Source organism: Amblyomma mixtum, chromosome 1 (genome assembly GCF_055824585.1).
Source record: "Amblyomma mixtum isolate Tamu chromosome 1, ASM5582458v1, whole genome shotgun sequence".
Taxonomy (NCBI): domain Eukaryota; kingdom Metazoa; phylum Arthropoda; class Arachnida; order Ixodida; family Ixodidae; genus Amblyomma; species Amblyomma mixtum.
In genome coordinates, this window is record NC_143012.1 from 264,107,282 (window position 1) to 264,122,353 (window position 15,072).

The 15,072-nt window shown below is 47.3% G+C and overlaps 1 protein-coding gene across 3 annotated transcripts in view; it reads right to left on the reverse strand.

Moving 5' to 3' along the window:
* LOC149371602 (cell adhesion molecule Dscam1-like) overlaps positions 1-15,072 on the reverse strand; it is a 246,127-nt gene that overhangs the window by 49,914 nt on the left and 181,141 nt on the right. For all 3 annotated transcript variants that reach the window (XM_089565866.1, XM_089565864.1, XM_089565865.1), the window contains 5 exons: positions 13,562-13,737; positions 13,103-13,393; positions 7,832-8,263; positions 6,629-6,790; positions 100-399 (listed from right to left, as the gene is read on the reverse strand). In XM_089565866.1, the coding sequence (XP_089421992.1) occupies positions 100-399; positions 6,629-6,790; positions 7,832-8,263; positions 13,103-13,393; positions 13,562-13,737 (1,361 nt within the window). The remainder of the gene's footprint in view (positions 1-99; positions 400-6,628; positions 6,791-7,831; positions 8,264-13,102; positions 13,394-13,561; positions 13,738-15,072) is intronic.

The following is a 15,072-nucleotide window of genomic DNA, read 5'->3' on the forward strand; positions in this document are numbered from 1 at the left end:
CAGGATGAACGATGCTTATTTCGCCGAACATTCAAACCAAATGAAGTGCAGCTGTGCTGTTATTTACTCTGCAATGCCTGCATTTCTGCCAGCACATACCTTTGACGAGGAGCTCCGCAGAGTGTTCGGCAGACGCATATTGGTTGGTGGCTCTGCACGTGTAATTTCCGTTCTGGCGCGACGAAAGGCGCTGCAGCGTAAGCGTTGAGACGAATCCGCCCTCGGCCGACAAAATGGAGACGTCGGGCAGAGGGTAAGCGCCGGGCACTAGTGGCTTTCCGTCACGCAGCCACTCGATGCGAATCGGAGGGTCACCGGCATGCACCAGGCACGTCAGGCCTGCGCGCACACCTTCGTGCAAGTTTGCTTGGAAGTTGAAAGGCGTTATCTGCGGCCCACCTGCAAGAAAACAGTAAAGACGTGGCAGTTCAATAGAATTTTCAATTGCAAACGAGGCCGCAATTTGCGGTGCGTTGTGTAAGCGCGGTCTAGTGCTCTCCAGTGTCACTGTAATTAAGAGTTGATGAGCGAAGAAAGTTGGGCAGGCTGATATAAATTCATGGTAGACAACAACGCGATGGAGCAGAGAAGGGATGAAACTCCGTCCATTCGTACCACTTTTTTCATTCTGTGTTCCACCGCTCTGTTGTCTACCAGAACCACAGTCGGATAAAAAGGAACCAGGGGTCCTCCTCAACGGTGTGGCTCATTGGAGACTGGCATGCCGACTCAGGGCGCTAAACCTTAAGCAGCGTATAGTCCCGTGTTAAGTACGATGCCCATCCGATGGAAGAAACCTTCATGTCTTTCATGTTTGCGACGTTTTATTAGACAGTATTTCAGCTTCATAGTACAACTCCAAAAGAAATATGTCTACTTCAAGTGTTCCTATCTTGATAAAGGCGGTTTTTTCGCTCCTACTCCACCTAAAGTGAATATCGGCCTACCACTCAACTCCAGCGGACGACTGTCACGAAGTACAAAAAAATGATTGAGTGCATTTGCTCTGGAGGCCTGAAAACTTCTTGTACTGTCTACAAGCCACTTTAAAAGCGAACGCACTGAAAATACTTCACACCAAAAAAAAAGGAAGAGTTGTGAGCAGCAGAACCACGAGCTGCAGCCGAAATTCATGACTGATTTCACAGCTATGGCTGATTATATATATTGTTTCAACGTTCACACAGTTTGCGACTCGTTTGTGCAGTACCTGTAACAGCATAATGATGACCAAAATTATTTCGAATGTTTCCTATACAATACAACAGATTTCGGCGTGCCCATTTTACACCCCTTATGATCAGCAGGGCGCTATGCTTGCAATTTCAGCCCCTCGGAGTGAGGGCATCTCTTTAACTATTAGATTTTATGGGCAAGATTCAAAATCCTGAAGCATCAAAGGCTCTTCTTATTGATATTCGGTTCAACTGCAGTTTCTATGGTACCCGTGGGTAAACTTTTCCCCAGACAAAAATTTGTCGTGAATTCCGGCATGCTTAGGGTGGAAAATGCCAAGTCAATGCGTAGAAGTGCAATCTATCCTGAGGGGGCTCATCGACAAAACGCCCCCGTAACTAACGCCATCATTATGGGAGCACTTACTACGATTAAAATCCGCCCCTAGCTATACTTTTTTTTTTGCTCTTCAGTACTTATTGATTCTTCCTGCTGCCTTGTCGGGTTAGAATAATGATGACGCCCTTAAATGCTTTTCTCGTCTTTGCATACTGATAAGTCAAAGAGCGCCCATTTCCTGTGATACGGTGGTGTAAGAGGGATCGTTTCAGTTTTGCGCTACCCTTGATGCGCAATTTGAATAAAGTTTCGCAGAGCACTTCGTTGAATACTAGCTGGGCGAACCAGCTCTAAACGCAGCACGTTTTGCTTCCGGAGCGCTAGCAGTGCTATAGCATCAAGTTCAAAAGTGCTAATGATCACTTCCAGCACACTACTGTAACGAAGACGATTAATTTTCTTGGCGAGCTTTGGCGCGTGTACTGTGGTTTAGGAGAGTTCGCAGTATTGCATAGTGGTCTTGAAATAGAAAAGGACCGATTTCTTTTGTTTTCTTGTTTTTAATTGTTAGGTGTACAGCTGTAAAAGCTATACGCAAGCATTGAAGCTCGCTGCGGCACAGGACCCTTACTACCTAACGGTTTCCTTTCAATTCCGTTCAATTTTTGTCTACTTTTGATTCGCTGAACAGATGCTACACAGGTATTCTTTCGTCGTCCTTGACTCAAGTGCAGTTATGTTGGGTATTAGGTGCCGCTCGAGTCAGTCACCACTAACTCGAATAAAAACAAAAATTGAAACGGATTGAAAACAGAATCGTCCACTGAAGTTGCCGTTTTCTGTAGTTTTACTTCAATCAAGGCGTTTTACTTAGATGCACTGAAATTTTTTAACTTGAGCGTTTTTTTGTATTTTGTTCCAATCTAAATTCGGGTGCAGCGGTTAAGGTGTACGCGAAATTTCCAGCCCAGCAATCACCAGCACTCATACAGAGTGATAAAATTTTCAGCCCAGTTTTAGCTACAGGCAACCATGATAGCATACAATATCTTCACTTCTTTTTTTTTTAGCAGGAAAATTGTTGTAGATCAGTTGGTCGCCGCATAATTTCCGTCAGTGGTATTCGGCATATACTGTAAAAGCAACAAAAGATACATTGCAATGTCACAGCGCAAATGTGCTTTCGGCCTGTGCTATTTCCTTCAGTGGACGATTCTGTTTTCAATCCGTTTCAATTTTTGTTTTTATTCGAGTTAGTGGTGACTGACTCGAGCGGCACCTAATACCCTTACAATCATCAAGACAGTTAATTATTTTTTTCTCAAACGACGCTACACTGTGGACTATAGTATTCTGCCACATAGCGCCGAGGTTCAGCCAGGGGTTGTGTGTTCGTGAGGTTGATTATTGCACCAGCGGTGCCCCGCCAGAGACGGTTTATCTAACTCGAAGACTGAAGCTCTTCGCACCAGCGGTGCCCCGTCAGAGACGGTCTCTCGATGAATAGAGCCGCAGGGATGAAAAAGGCAATGACTGGAGATTTATATACAAATATGTACAATAGATACAAGTTAAGACACTTGAGACAAATTAGCGGCACAAGACAAACAACAAAAAGGGCGGCTCTGGCTAATCACTAGGGGAGGCCCCTCTCGGCGTTGCCGAAGATGCGTTGCATCTGACCTTAGCGCAGAACCCCGCTTACGGCTCCGGGGCCCAGTTTTAAAGCCCTAAAGGCCCGGCCCACATTCGGTAACTTCCAATCATGTGGCGCTCTTAACATGGTTGGTTCATCCAGGGCATGGCCAGCCCTCCAGCTTCCGTAAGGTAGAGCGCTCTCTCCACCACAAAATAAAACAAAAACACAAATATACATCCGTGCCAGCACGTGTGCGAATCAGTACCGCGGGTGGGGGAACACCCGTATACCTGCCGGCGCGTTCGCGAGCGGCCGCGTTCCAAGAAAGGAGACGCTTCGCTTTGAGCACCCCCAGCCGCGTTCCGATGACCCCCGCGAACGCTACCGAACCCTTACACGCCCTTCCCAAGATTCTACAAAGGGCTCAAATGCCACTTTTAGAATTATAACGAGAAGGGATCGGTACGGGTCACAAAACCACCCTGTGGGTGACATACCGCAGCTACACCAGCGCTGGCACCAACAAAACCAAAAACGAAATGCAAAATGCACACACAACATCAGCAAATTCCACAAATTCACACGGTGGCATGCCTGCCGTGCGCCGTAACACAGCGTCCAAGTTGGTGCGTTGCACCCAGTTCACCAGCATGCACACCAGCGTCCTGCTCGACACACACACACCGACACTCGCAACTGGAGCGTTCAGTAGCACTGATACGGGCCACGTGAGCTTCCTTGGTCGCACCGAGCGTCCTTGTGTGCGTTCGAGCCACTACGCGTCTCAACACAATTAACGCCTAACTGCCACTCGGCTCATTAGGCTGGTGCCACAGCGGGGCAAGAATTCAAAAATTGCTGCCCTCCAGGATCGAAAACAACGTCCTGATCCTCGATAAGTCCAAATCTTTGATCCCACGACGCACCTGAGGGCCCGCTCTCTCTGGCGCGCCGGTACGAGCCGCGCGCTGCATAAGGAGCATAGCCCCTGCCCTGTCTAACCGTACCACTGACGCCGGTTTTGCTACTCTTGATCTGGCATACTGCAGCACGGAACGTACTTCTCCACGCAGCGACTTTCAATTTGAAAGCTATGCGCCTGTCACCTGGCACTTCGCCTCGCTTAGAGCCGTTTGCTACGTTCCTGCTCGGGCAAACACTGACGTTGCCGTTCCCTGCTTGACAGGCATTTGCCGGTTTCGTGGCATTGTCTAACTCTGGGGCTGCATGAGCCCCCTCACAGTCATTCGGCCTGAATTTGTCTTGTGGCAAGCCGCCACACATTTCCCTGTCATCAGATGACCTGATCGGACGCACATCGGGCGTGTTCGACAACTGGACGGCGCTGCATTCCATCCCGATACTTTTTCCACCAGAGATTCCAGTTTCGCGGAAAGCTGGCTCTCTTTTTACTTCTTCCTGGCTATTTTTCGTTCGCTCTTTTGACGTGTCGGAGGTCACAACCTCCGTCACCGAGCCTGCAGGAATTTGACCGTTGTCCTGTTTGTTATCGGACACCTTGGTCTCAATTGGGCCTGGATCATCAGAATTGGGCTGATCCTGTTCTTTGCTAGCCGCCCGTGGTGGCGGTAAAGCTGTGGTATTTCCGCGTCCTCCAGGAATCCTGTTCTCACTTCCTGAACCTTTCGCGGCGTTTCCTAAGAAAGATGCGTTCCCGCATACCGGCTGATTGCTTTCAGCGTCCTCACTGCTTTTTCCCTGATCTGTGCATGACCAGCATATTCCTTCGTCTTCCAGCACAGGCGGCCTCTCCTCTAGGGAATCGGGGCATTTCTCCCTGGCTAGTTCACTAGCTTTCCTAGCCTCCTTGAGCTCAGCGAGCTCCAGCGCTAGCTGCTGGCGCTTTGCTTCTAATTCCTCCAAGACGCACTTAACATCTTGAGGTTTCTCCTCGCACAGCGGCGCCTTTCCTCCATTCACTTTCGCAAGTTCAGCCTGAAAGTACGCTAACCGCGCCTTCGCCAGTTCAACCTGGTACTTCACATCAAGTGAGGGCCGGCATGGATAGCTCTCCATACCGCCGTCTGTACTCCTCAACTGTCCTACCGGCTCGAACACAGGGACGTGAACAATGCGACCAAGGAAACTCACGGTTTCGATGCGTCGATCCGCATTGCCCGCTCCTTGGCGTCGGAGTCCACCGCCACTTTCCCCGGACGCTGCGATGAGCTGTCGCACGCCGCTGGTCCGCCGCCGGTGACCGTCAGGTTATCGACGCGCTGCTTTTCTGGACCGATGCAGTCCCGCGTCGCTGGACTACTGTCGTGGTCCTTGCATTCTTGCCGCCGTCTCTCCACAGGTCCTGTCTCGAACGCTGACCTGTTGCCTTGTCGTCGCCTTTCTCCCTGCCTTCAAGTCTTCTTCCTGCGCCGTCTTCCAATGGCCGCAGGATCCTGTCGACTGCGCCAGTAAAGTTTCACAGGTTCTTTCGTCTTCCTTATTGCACCAGCGGTGCCCCGCCAGAGACGGTTTATCTAACTCGAAGACTGAAGCTCTTCGCACCAGCGGTGCCCCGTCAGAGACGGTCTCTCGATGAATAGAGCCGCAGGGATGAAAAAGGCAATGACTGGAGATTTATATACAAATATGTACAATAGATACAAGTTAAGACACTTGAGACAAATTAACGGCACAAGACAAACAACAAAAAGGGCGGCTCTGGCTAATCACTAGGGGAGGCCCCTCTCGGCGTTGCCGAAGATGCGTTGCATCTGACCTTAGCGCAGAACCCCGCTTACGGCTCCGGGGCCCAGTTTTAAAGCCCTAAAGGCCCGGCCCACATTCGGTAACTTCCAATCATGTGGCGCTCTTAACATGGTTGGTTCATCCAGGGCATGGCCAGCCCTCCAGCTTCCGTAAGGTAGAGCGCTCTCTCCACCACAAAATAAAACAAAAACACAAATATACATCCGTGCCAGCACGTGTGCGAATCAGTACCGCGGGTGGGGGAACACCCGTATACCTGCCGGCGCGTTCGCGAGCGGCCGCGTTCCAAGAAAGGAGACGCTTCGCTTTGAGCACCCCCAGCCGCGTTCCGATGACCCCCGCGAACGCTACCGAACCCTTACAATCATCAAGACAGTTAATTATTTTTTTCTCAAACGACGCTACACTGTGGACTATAGTATTCTGCCACATAGCGCCGAGGTTCAGCCAGGGGTTGTGTGTTCGTGAGGTTGATTATTGCAAGTGAGTAGGACTCATAAATGCTGCCATGGTAAGTGGCGCACAAGTTTGTGCAGAGAAATGTGTCTATCAGGCAACTACATATTCAGGGCCCCACTGAATATGTATTCTTAGTAACTGCGTTTTATCCAAAAATTCTCTATGTGAGGAAAGCTCTGTCAGTGCGAAGGCATGGAACAGAGAAAACAGTACAACTTGTGTAGAAAAAACACATTCATTATGTCGTAATAAATAAAGAAGTGCAATACATTAGCCAAGACGACTTACTGCGAACGTGCAGGGTCAATGTCCGATGAACAACCTGGGAGTCCGGTCCGTGTACCGTGCATGTGTACTGTCCCTGATCGTGCTCCCGGTCTGTGCCCTGGATCTGCAGTGTCCCGTTAGGAAACACTGACTGGCGCTGGTTCAGGGGAAGCCGCCGGCCGTCTTGATTGTTTTGCGAACAGAAAAAAAAGGTGCAATGTGTTCGAGCATGAACGCCATCAATTTGCAACTAAATCAATACTATTTCATTAAGCTTTTTTATATATACCAAGTGTTTCAGTGAAGGTGGACCAAAATTTTTTAAAATAGGCATTTTCAGGTATGAAGGTGGCTTTAGCGAATCAATAATACCTGCGTTGGCGGACATCAGAAAACATGTAAACAATGCTGGCTAGTTAGTCAACTAATTTCTGATACTTAATATCTCAACTATAACAGTGAGGCTACTGGCTGCAGTTAGAGTTGTAGCCGTTCTTTAGTAATTGCCCTGTAAGTTTATTGAATTCCGAAACCGCGATGACCCTTGGCGCTGTGGCTCGACAAAATTTGGCTTTTCAACTAGTTACGTGCACTAAAAGTTTGCTTTGCCTGCTTGCTATTCGAAAACGCATGTATTCTGACACTATGTAGCCAAATTTTGTCGAGCCGCAGCGTCGAGGATAATGGCGTTTTCGAAATTCTAAAAACTTATGTGGCTATTGCTAACGACCGGCTAGAAGTCTTCATTTACAACCAGTAGCCTAACTGTTAGAGTTAAAAAGTCAATTATGAGAAATTAGTTAAGCGTCTAACTAGTTAGCACTATTTATATCTTTTCTGATGTCTGCAAACGCAGGTGTTATTGTGCCGCAGAAGCCGCCTTCTTACCTATAAAAGCCTTTTATAAAAAATCTAGCGCACCTTCCCTGGAACACCTGGTAAATCAATATTATTACAAATCACTCCCAGTTTCCCCAGCGACCTAGCCGGTGATAGTTCGGCAGAAATAACGGCTTGAATTACATCTATTGTTTTAGACTTAACAAAAACCAGGCCGCTACCCTGCATTGTGCAGGTGCAATATCTACTGAGGCTAAGAACAAAAACTCTACATATGGAGGTGACGGAAAAGGACGCCACTGCAAAAACAGCTAGGCTTAGGGCTTAATACCTTATCTAACACACAAAAAATGGGGGCACTCATAATCTTCAACTCGCACTTACCTTTCTCCCAGTAGACATGTCCGAATGGATAGCCGCCGAACGGGCACTGAACCGAGAACGTGCCCCCGGCCAGCGCCGACAGGTTGCCCAGGGACCGAACAAACACAGAGCCGTACACATTGATGCGAGCCGAGTACGACGCCACGCCAGCATAGTTAGACGCCTCGCACGAGTACGAGCCACCGTCCTGAACCTCCGTCGAAGAGATGGAGAGCGTACTGGTAACCTCGGCTGCACTGCCACCGGTGCCGGTGTCTGGACCATTGGCTCGGACTCGGACGCGGCCGTGACGAGAGTCGAGAGGCCACGCACCATCCAGCGTCCACGTTATTCGAGGCGGAGGGTCTCCAGAGGCAACGCAGCGTAGAGAGACCGGTTTTCCTGGCCTCACAGTGGTCTCTTCGAATGTCGACTTCAGTTTCGGCGCTTGATCTAGAAATTCGAAATAAAAGAACATAAGTGTACACAGTAGATTTGGTTATTTTCCTTGTGGTCCATAAATTGTTCTAGTTAGCGTTCATTTCAGAAGTTGTCGAAGTGTTTTCTGTTTGTTTTTTCACACTGTTACGTATAATATTGGCATGAAAAAAAAAGGAGACGGGAAACAATATATAACCAATCCGCAGTTCACCACCAGTAAAAAGCGTTCAGGTTTAGCTATCAAAAAAAAAAAAAACTTCTTGGGATTACTACTCAGGGTGCAAAGGCGGAATTTTTGAGCTTGTATGTTAAGCAGAAAAAAATAATGCTTTTGAAAGCTTTTTGAGTCCACGGGACATCCTGGGCCAGTTAGTTCATTTTAGTGGTTGATTATAAATGGCTGAAAAATCCGAGAAAGGAATAAAGGCATACGTACAACACGGATGAGCGCTCTTCTGTGTACGCGGGCCTTCTTTCGTCCTCATCTTTATTCTGCTAGCTCGGACAAGCTTCGTTGGACATTTTGAAGCAAAGATTTTTGTGTCTTCAAACCAACAATGTTAGTACAGATGACGCTTACTCATTTTTATTACCACATACTTGAACATGAGTACATGCATGCTTCAAAAGCATAGAATGTTTTGCTGTCTTCGAGCGGAAACAAGTCGCTAGGAACATGCTGGAGCGCTAAACGAAAGGCAGAGTTCACTAATATTCTCTACACCGTCGAAACACACTCGCCCAGTACGCACTTGGACACGCATTTTTAGGGCAACGTACGAAAACAATGTTTCAAGTTCTAGGTCGTAAATATGTCAGCCCACCTGCACGGCCTCTCTGCGACCGTTTTACATCCGCCTAGAGTAGGAAGACCAATGCTGAAAGTTCACTTAACTTTACCGCAGCTGTAAGTGGCTGAAAACGATTAAAGCAAAAGAGAAAATGGAGGCAAATGATGAAGAGTAAACGGCCAAACCGCTATATTTTCTCTCAAAGCACTCAACTGAAGTTCCCGAAATCAATGAGAAGATTGTGAAATATTTTGGAAAAATAAAAAGATGCTGCGTTGACTCCAGGCGATTACGCCGAAAAGTGTGCTTCTGGCGAATGCAATCGATTTTAGTCAAGTGTTTGGTGTTTTCCAGCAATGTTTCACAATAGAGGTCGCATTTCTAGTACAGATATTTAGGTAAACAAACGACGAGTACGCGAGCAGAAAATGCTTCTTTAAATATACCAGCGATTGCCCACTGAAGACCAGAATGGCATGAAAATTGATAGCACGTTTTGTGTGGTACATGCCGAACCTTTGAGATCAATCACTCAGCAAGCTAAAAAAATAATAAGATCTTCTCCACGCTTACATGGCTGAAAGAACACTGTTTGCATCGGCATGCTCAGCTAGTAATAGTAACAGTAACGAGGAATCCGAAAAAGAAATCATAAACAACACTGAGGAACAGGCGATCCATATAAATGAAAACAAATGATTCCAGCTATCTCTGAAAGTATCTGGACGGACTTGAAAGAGGTCATGCATCCTTGCTAGCAAGCTCTAAAAGCGCACTTACGCCATCATCCCATCTCCTAAAGCACGCTTTTATCCAAGCGCGAGTGCTGATGGTGTTAAAGGCGCATTGCATCACATATTTTTACTTTTGATGACAGATTTATCCCTGCAGCCTCCCACCAACCTTAAGCGGAAAAAAACTCGACGCAAGCTTCTTCGCAATCAGCTCATTTACTCGGACGTTCGCTGGTTGCCAAGAGACGGCAGGAAAGGTTGCACACGCTGCACTCCCTCAATGACCGAAGCAGAGGTCTTTTAAACATTGATGGTGAGGTATTGAAGGAACAACGACTATTTATAACGCAGACAGCATGTATATTTTTGACGTATTTGGGGTCATTCACAAGGAAGGCACCGCGCACGTTAACCACAGCAAGCGCAACAAAACGTAACATCGTTCCTTGCTTTGAAGTCACGTTTGCGTGTTACGCATTTTTGTTTTTGTCACTCGCAGCCAGCGGGCTTGCTCCCCGACATCTTCGATATGTGCTTATTTGGAATGACTGCGTTTCGAATTCGTTACAAAGAGAGTACTCCATCCAAGAGGGCTTGTACCACTAAGATCGCGAGCAAAATGAGAGATGACAAACGTTCACCTCTTGATGTGAAATTGAGATGAGGTCATATAAGAGTGTTTTCCAGCCCTGACCGCCATTTGTTTGCCCGGAGGCAAGAACCGCACCCAGGCGTAGCCATCTCTCAGGACATTCCCTAACTAGAACTTATTGCGATTCTCACTTGGAACTTCCGTCCTGCTTTCGAGGGAGTGGAATAGTTTTTATCGCATCGTTGTTCACCGAGAACACATTCTTCAAAATACATAAAAAGAAGAATCAACCTCGCCGAAGCATTTCTTGAAGCAGTAAAACGCTTCTTGCAGTAGCTAGTATATGTAAACAATAGAGGTCTAAGGACGCAGAAGAAATAGATTTCGCTGTGGATGGTAGAAACAGGCCAGCTAAGAAGGTAATAAACCATGAATGGGTTCGAAGTAGTCAGTAAACGATATCAATTACTACAGACGTCCACAATCATTATTTGTCGGGAAAGAAATTGACTGAAGGAGTCAATAAAACATTTGGAGAGGGCACTTAATCTCCACCTTACGGGTATGAGGCGATAGCGTATTGGGTTTATTCCCACATATGCAGATGGTCATTCTCCGCTTTGCGTTCACAGATCCCTCGTAGTCCTCATACCCCTCCTGGCGCAGTGGTGCGGCGGTTAAGCGATGAGCCACTGCCCTGCGATGGCAGGTGCTCCCAGCGCACAACATTGTGCGTCCCATGTTGTAGTTCCCGAGCGACCAATGAACATGTTGCACACACGGTTGTACCCGGCTTTACCTAGCAGAGTGAAGCTATCGCTTCAAAAAAGTTGAGAATCTTACAACTTTTTATTCAGAGCGAAATCGCGGGCTTTTTTTCTTTTGGCAAAGGCTGTCGTTACTAATTTTACATGCATGAATGACTGAACTGAGGTGCACACATAATGACTGATTCAATTTTCTGGCATTTTGTTAGCGACACGCAAAACACAATTTTGTTCGAACAAAACCTCCGGCTTAGTGCTACGCAGAAGACGACGATGAGCAGACAGTGCCAAGGAACGACGCGCTCGCTCAAGGCTAGCTGCTGACACGCAAGAGACGATTTTGGTTTGGTCAAAACCACCGCATTAGTGCCGCATAGAAGACGATGATGAACGAGCAATGCAGAGGGACGGAGCGCCCACGCTAGAAAGTGCTGCGTAGAAGACGACGATTAGGAGCGCTCATGCTAGGCACCGACATTCGTATGTGTGTGTGCGAGTGCACGACATGCTCCATGAAGACATGCGCTCTATGTCCTACTTGTCTCGCGAGATGAGTGCCTCCCAGTTTGTGTGTGCGTAGTCCCTTCTAACCAAGACCACTCCAAGCAATTATTTGTATTATTTGTACACCATTGCGGGTGTTGTAATACAATTTCTCATTTCATATCGCGCATGTTCGTAGTCACGCTGCGGCTAGCTCACGACAGGCACTCGAACCGAATGTCCGAGAGTTTAACTCGGACTTTCGTGGATTCAGCCTTTGTTGAATCAGCCAGTGGAGGCGCGTCTTGGTTGCTATTTCTCAGTGCGCAACCTGCGCCGAAGTAGAACGATCATAATGACAAACCAATGCTTTCGCCTTCACAGCATGTAAGCAAAGTTAAGTTCCCTCTGAAACTTTTCAGGTAGAGAGTTGGCTGATTACGTAATGATTTAGCAAAAGCGACAACGGTTTCACGTTCTGCTGTGGAAGAAACAGCGAAAAAGTAACAGCGCCAGTGTTAGGTCAATGGTTACGTATAGAAAATTAATAAGCGTGCAGCTGAGAGAGGCGGTAATAGGGTTCAGTGAATTCGAATAGTTCACCTCTTTGTTGATTTTTGGAATAAAACCACCTTGGCGCAAATAATTTCACAAGGACAAAAAAAGACGAGCAGACAGCGGACAGGAGCCACGTCCGTCGTCTCCTCGCCTTTTTTTTTCTTTGTGAAATTATTTGCGCCAAGGTGGTTTTATTACACTTTCAAGATGCTAAACCAACTAGCCTGGAAACATGCCTTACTCACCTCTTTGAGGAGAGAAAAAAAAATTAATCTTTTAATACAGGATCTAACTGTGTTCAGGATATGGTACGCATTGGGGCGGAAAGTGTGAGTGCTATGTAAAGGTCTTTGAATGCGCTAAGAAGATCATTTGAGGATAATCATGGAGCACTAATATAGAACTATTTTAGTATTTAGGAGGGGTTAATATCTAAGGACGCAAAGGACTTTTATACTGTGCGTATAACTTTTTCTTTAAAACAAGTGATGGCGATACGCAAGAGATACGACAGTTCTTTGCTCTTTATTGTAGGAAGCAAACACGTCGAAGTTAGAAAAGATTTGCCGTAATCACTGTTTAAAGTAAGTGTAGAGAAAATACTGAAAATGGGAAACAGAAGCGCATATTGGCGTTGAAATTAGATGAAAGTATTTCGACTACACAGGTCCCCGTTGTGACCGAGCCGAAAAACGCCTTAACCGTGAGTAACATTGTAAGCGAGGCTTATTTATCAAGTGCCTTTTTTCCAGTACGAACCCTAATCAGAAGATTCCACAAAACAGCCCCAGGTTATTTAGTATACATGGCGCCAAATATTCCCTGAGTAAATGAAGGAATACAACCCCTGTTATTTAGAAGAAGTGATTGTTTGAAAAAAAAAAAGCAGGAATGTAGGCATCAGTCATGTAGCGTTCACTACTCACCGCCAACGATGAGCTCTGCCGCCGCCTGAACCGTGCGCTTTGGCGACAGCCGCACGAAGCATTGGTACATTCCTTGGTCCTGGCGCCGGATGGAGGACAGGTGGAGCACGCGAGACCGGCCTGCCCCTGCCACCTGGGGCGCCGGCACCACCCGGCGGCCGTTGTGGCGCCACTCCAGACTCGTGTCGTCCAGCAGGCCCCAGTCGAGGCCCGAGGCGTTGCAGCGAAAGGCGGCCGCGTGACCCACCTCGGCTCGGACGTGGCCAGGGCTCACCGTCACCCAGGGCTTTGCTGCGTTTGAGACGTAAACCGGTTTCCGGTTAGTGCGATATGTGCAGTATTTCCCACACGGCGCTTCTCTCCTTACTGCTGTGTAAAGTCGATATTAATAATTGAAATATCAGGTATGGTCTTCAACGTCAGGTGACAAAAAGTTTAACGGATGCTGTGTTTACTCACGCGTGACGACCAGGTCGAGGTCGATCTGTGCTTCGCCGACGCTGTTGGAGACGAGGCAGACGTAGGTGCCGGCGTCGCTGACGTCCACATCGCGAAAATGCAGCACGCCCGCCACCTGGCGTACGCGCACGCTGGGCTCCAGTGCCAGCATCCTCTGGCCATCACGTTTGTACCAGCTGCGAAGGGTAAGGCGACGGTACCAACCGCAACTGACATAGTTGTGAAGACAAGGAGGCTTCAGCTTCATTGAGCTTTCATTCAGTGTTAAAAGTTTACCATTGAAGCTCTAATTACCGTGTAAATTACTTTAGCACAAATTTGCGGTGAGGCGTCTCTATGGACTGGCGCGTTAGAATGTTAAATAAAATACCTTATTTCAAGCCAGTTATGAGGTTCAATAAGGCTACGTAACGACCGATATTTCTCGGACTGTCAGGAGTCTTGCCTTAGAACTTAAATGCGCGTTGGACAATGGTTAAGAAATAGCAGGTGCCTTGAAGTGAATAGAACTGTCAGTGACCTAAAAGATATTTCAAAGATGGAATTCTACATCCAGCCAAGCTACATGCTTTTATGTTGGTTCATCCGCAGCACAGGCTCAAATATAAGGAGAGATTTCAGGGATGTTATTATCATCTCTTCAGTTTGCCTGCTTCTTCTTGAAGTTTCAGCTGTGGAAGATATTTTATGGTGCTGAAAGTTGTCGCCACCAGTCCTTCATGTGTCATGTATTCATGCATGAATAAATATTTCGGGCTGAGAAATAGAATTTCAAATATGGAAGTTACAAAGTTTTCATTATTTCAAGGCTGAAAGCTGGGCTAGTTGGTTCTGTATTATTGATTAAAAAGAACAGCGCTTTAACTGAAGACACAGAAATAGAAGTACACAGGACAAGCGCTAATATAAGATCACTGGACTCAGCGCTTGTCCTGTGCACTTCTGTTTTTGTGTCCTCGTCTAACGCGCTAGTCTTTTTTTTATGTCATTCTTTGTAGGGCAGGCTAACAGTTGCCGTTTGGTATTCGCTGGATAAATTATTTCTCTTTCGCAAACGACAAAGCTGACGAGCTGAATTAGAAGCTTTCAGAACAGAGAAAAAAACAACCGAACTCCGTTGAAGTACTGCGTAATGCGCGACAATCTTCTCACTCCCCAAAACTAAGATAACGAAAGAGTTCAACCGAGTCATTGCTGCGCATCTAGCGCCTATAAATCACATGAAAGAGCCCCGACGAACCACTCAGCATCAGAAACGTGGCAGTAAAAAAAATATTACTCTGACGTCGTCTTCCAGAAGAGCCTCCAGTTTCTGGCGGTCGCGAATAGCACCGAGATCCCGTCGCGCTCCCTCGCTCGAGCGCGAAGAACGTCTGCGCAGGCGGATTTCGCCGGTACTCTAAATTCGATTTTAACCGCGTCGACGACTTGACCTGGGTCGCTCGGATTGGTCTCTCGCTCTGGAGAAGAGCGATTGGGAGAGCCCTCTTTCGGCCGACAGTACAGCTTTA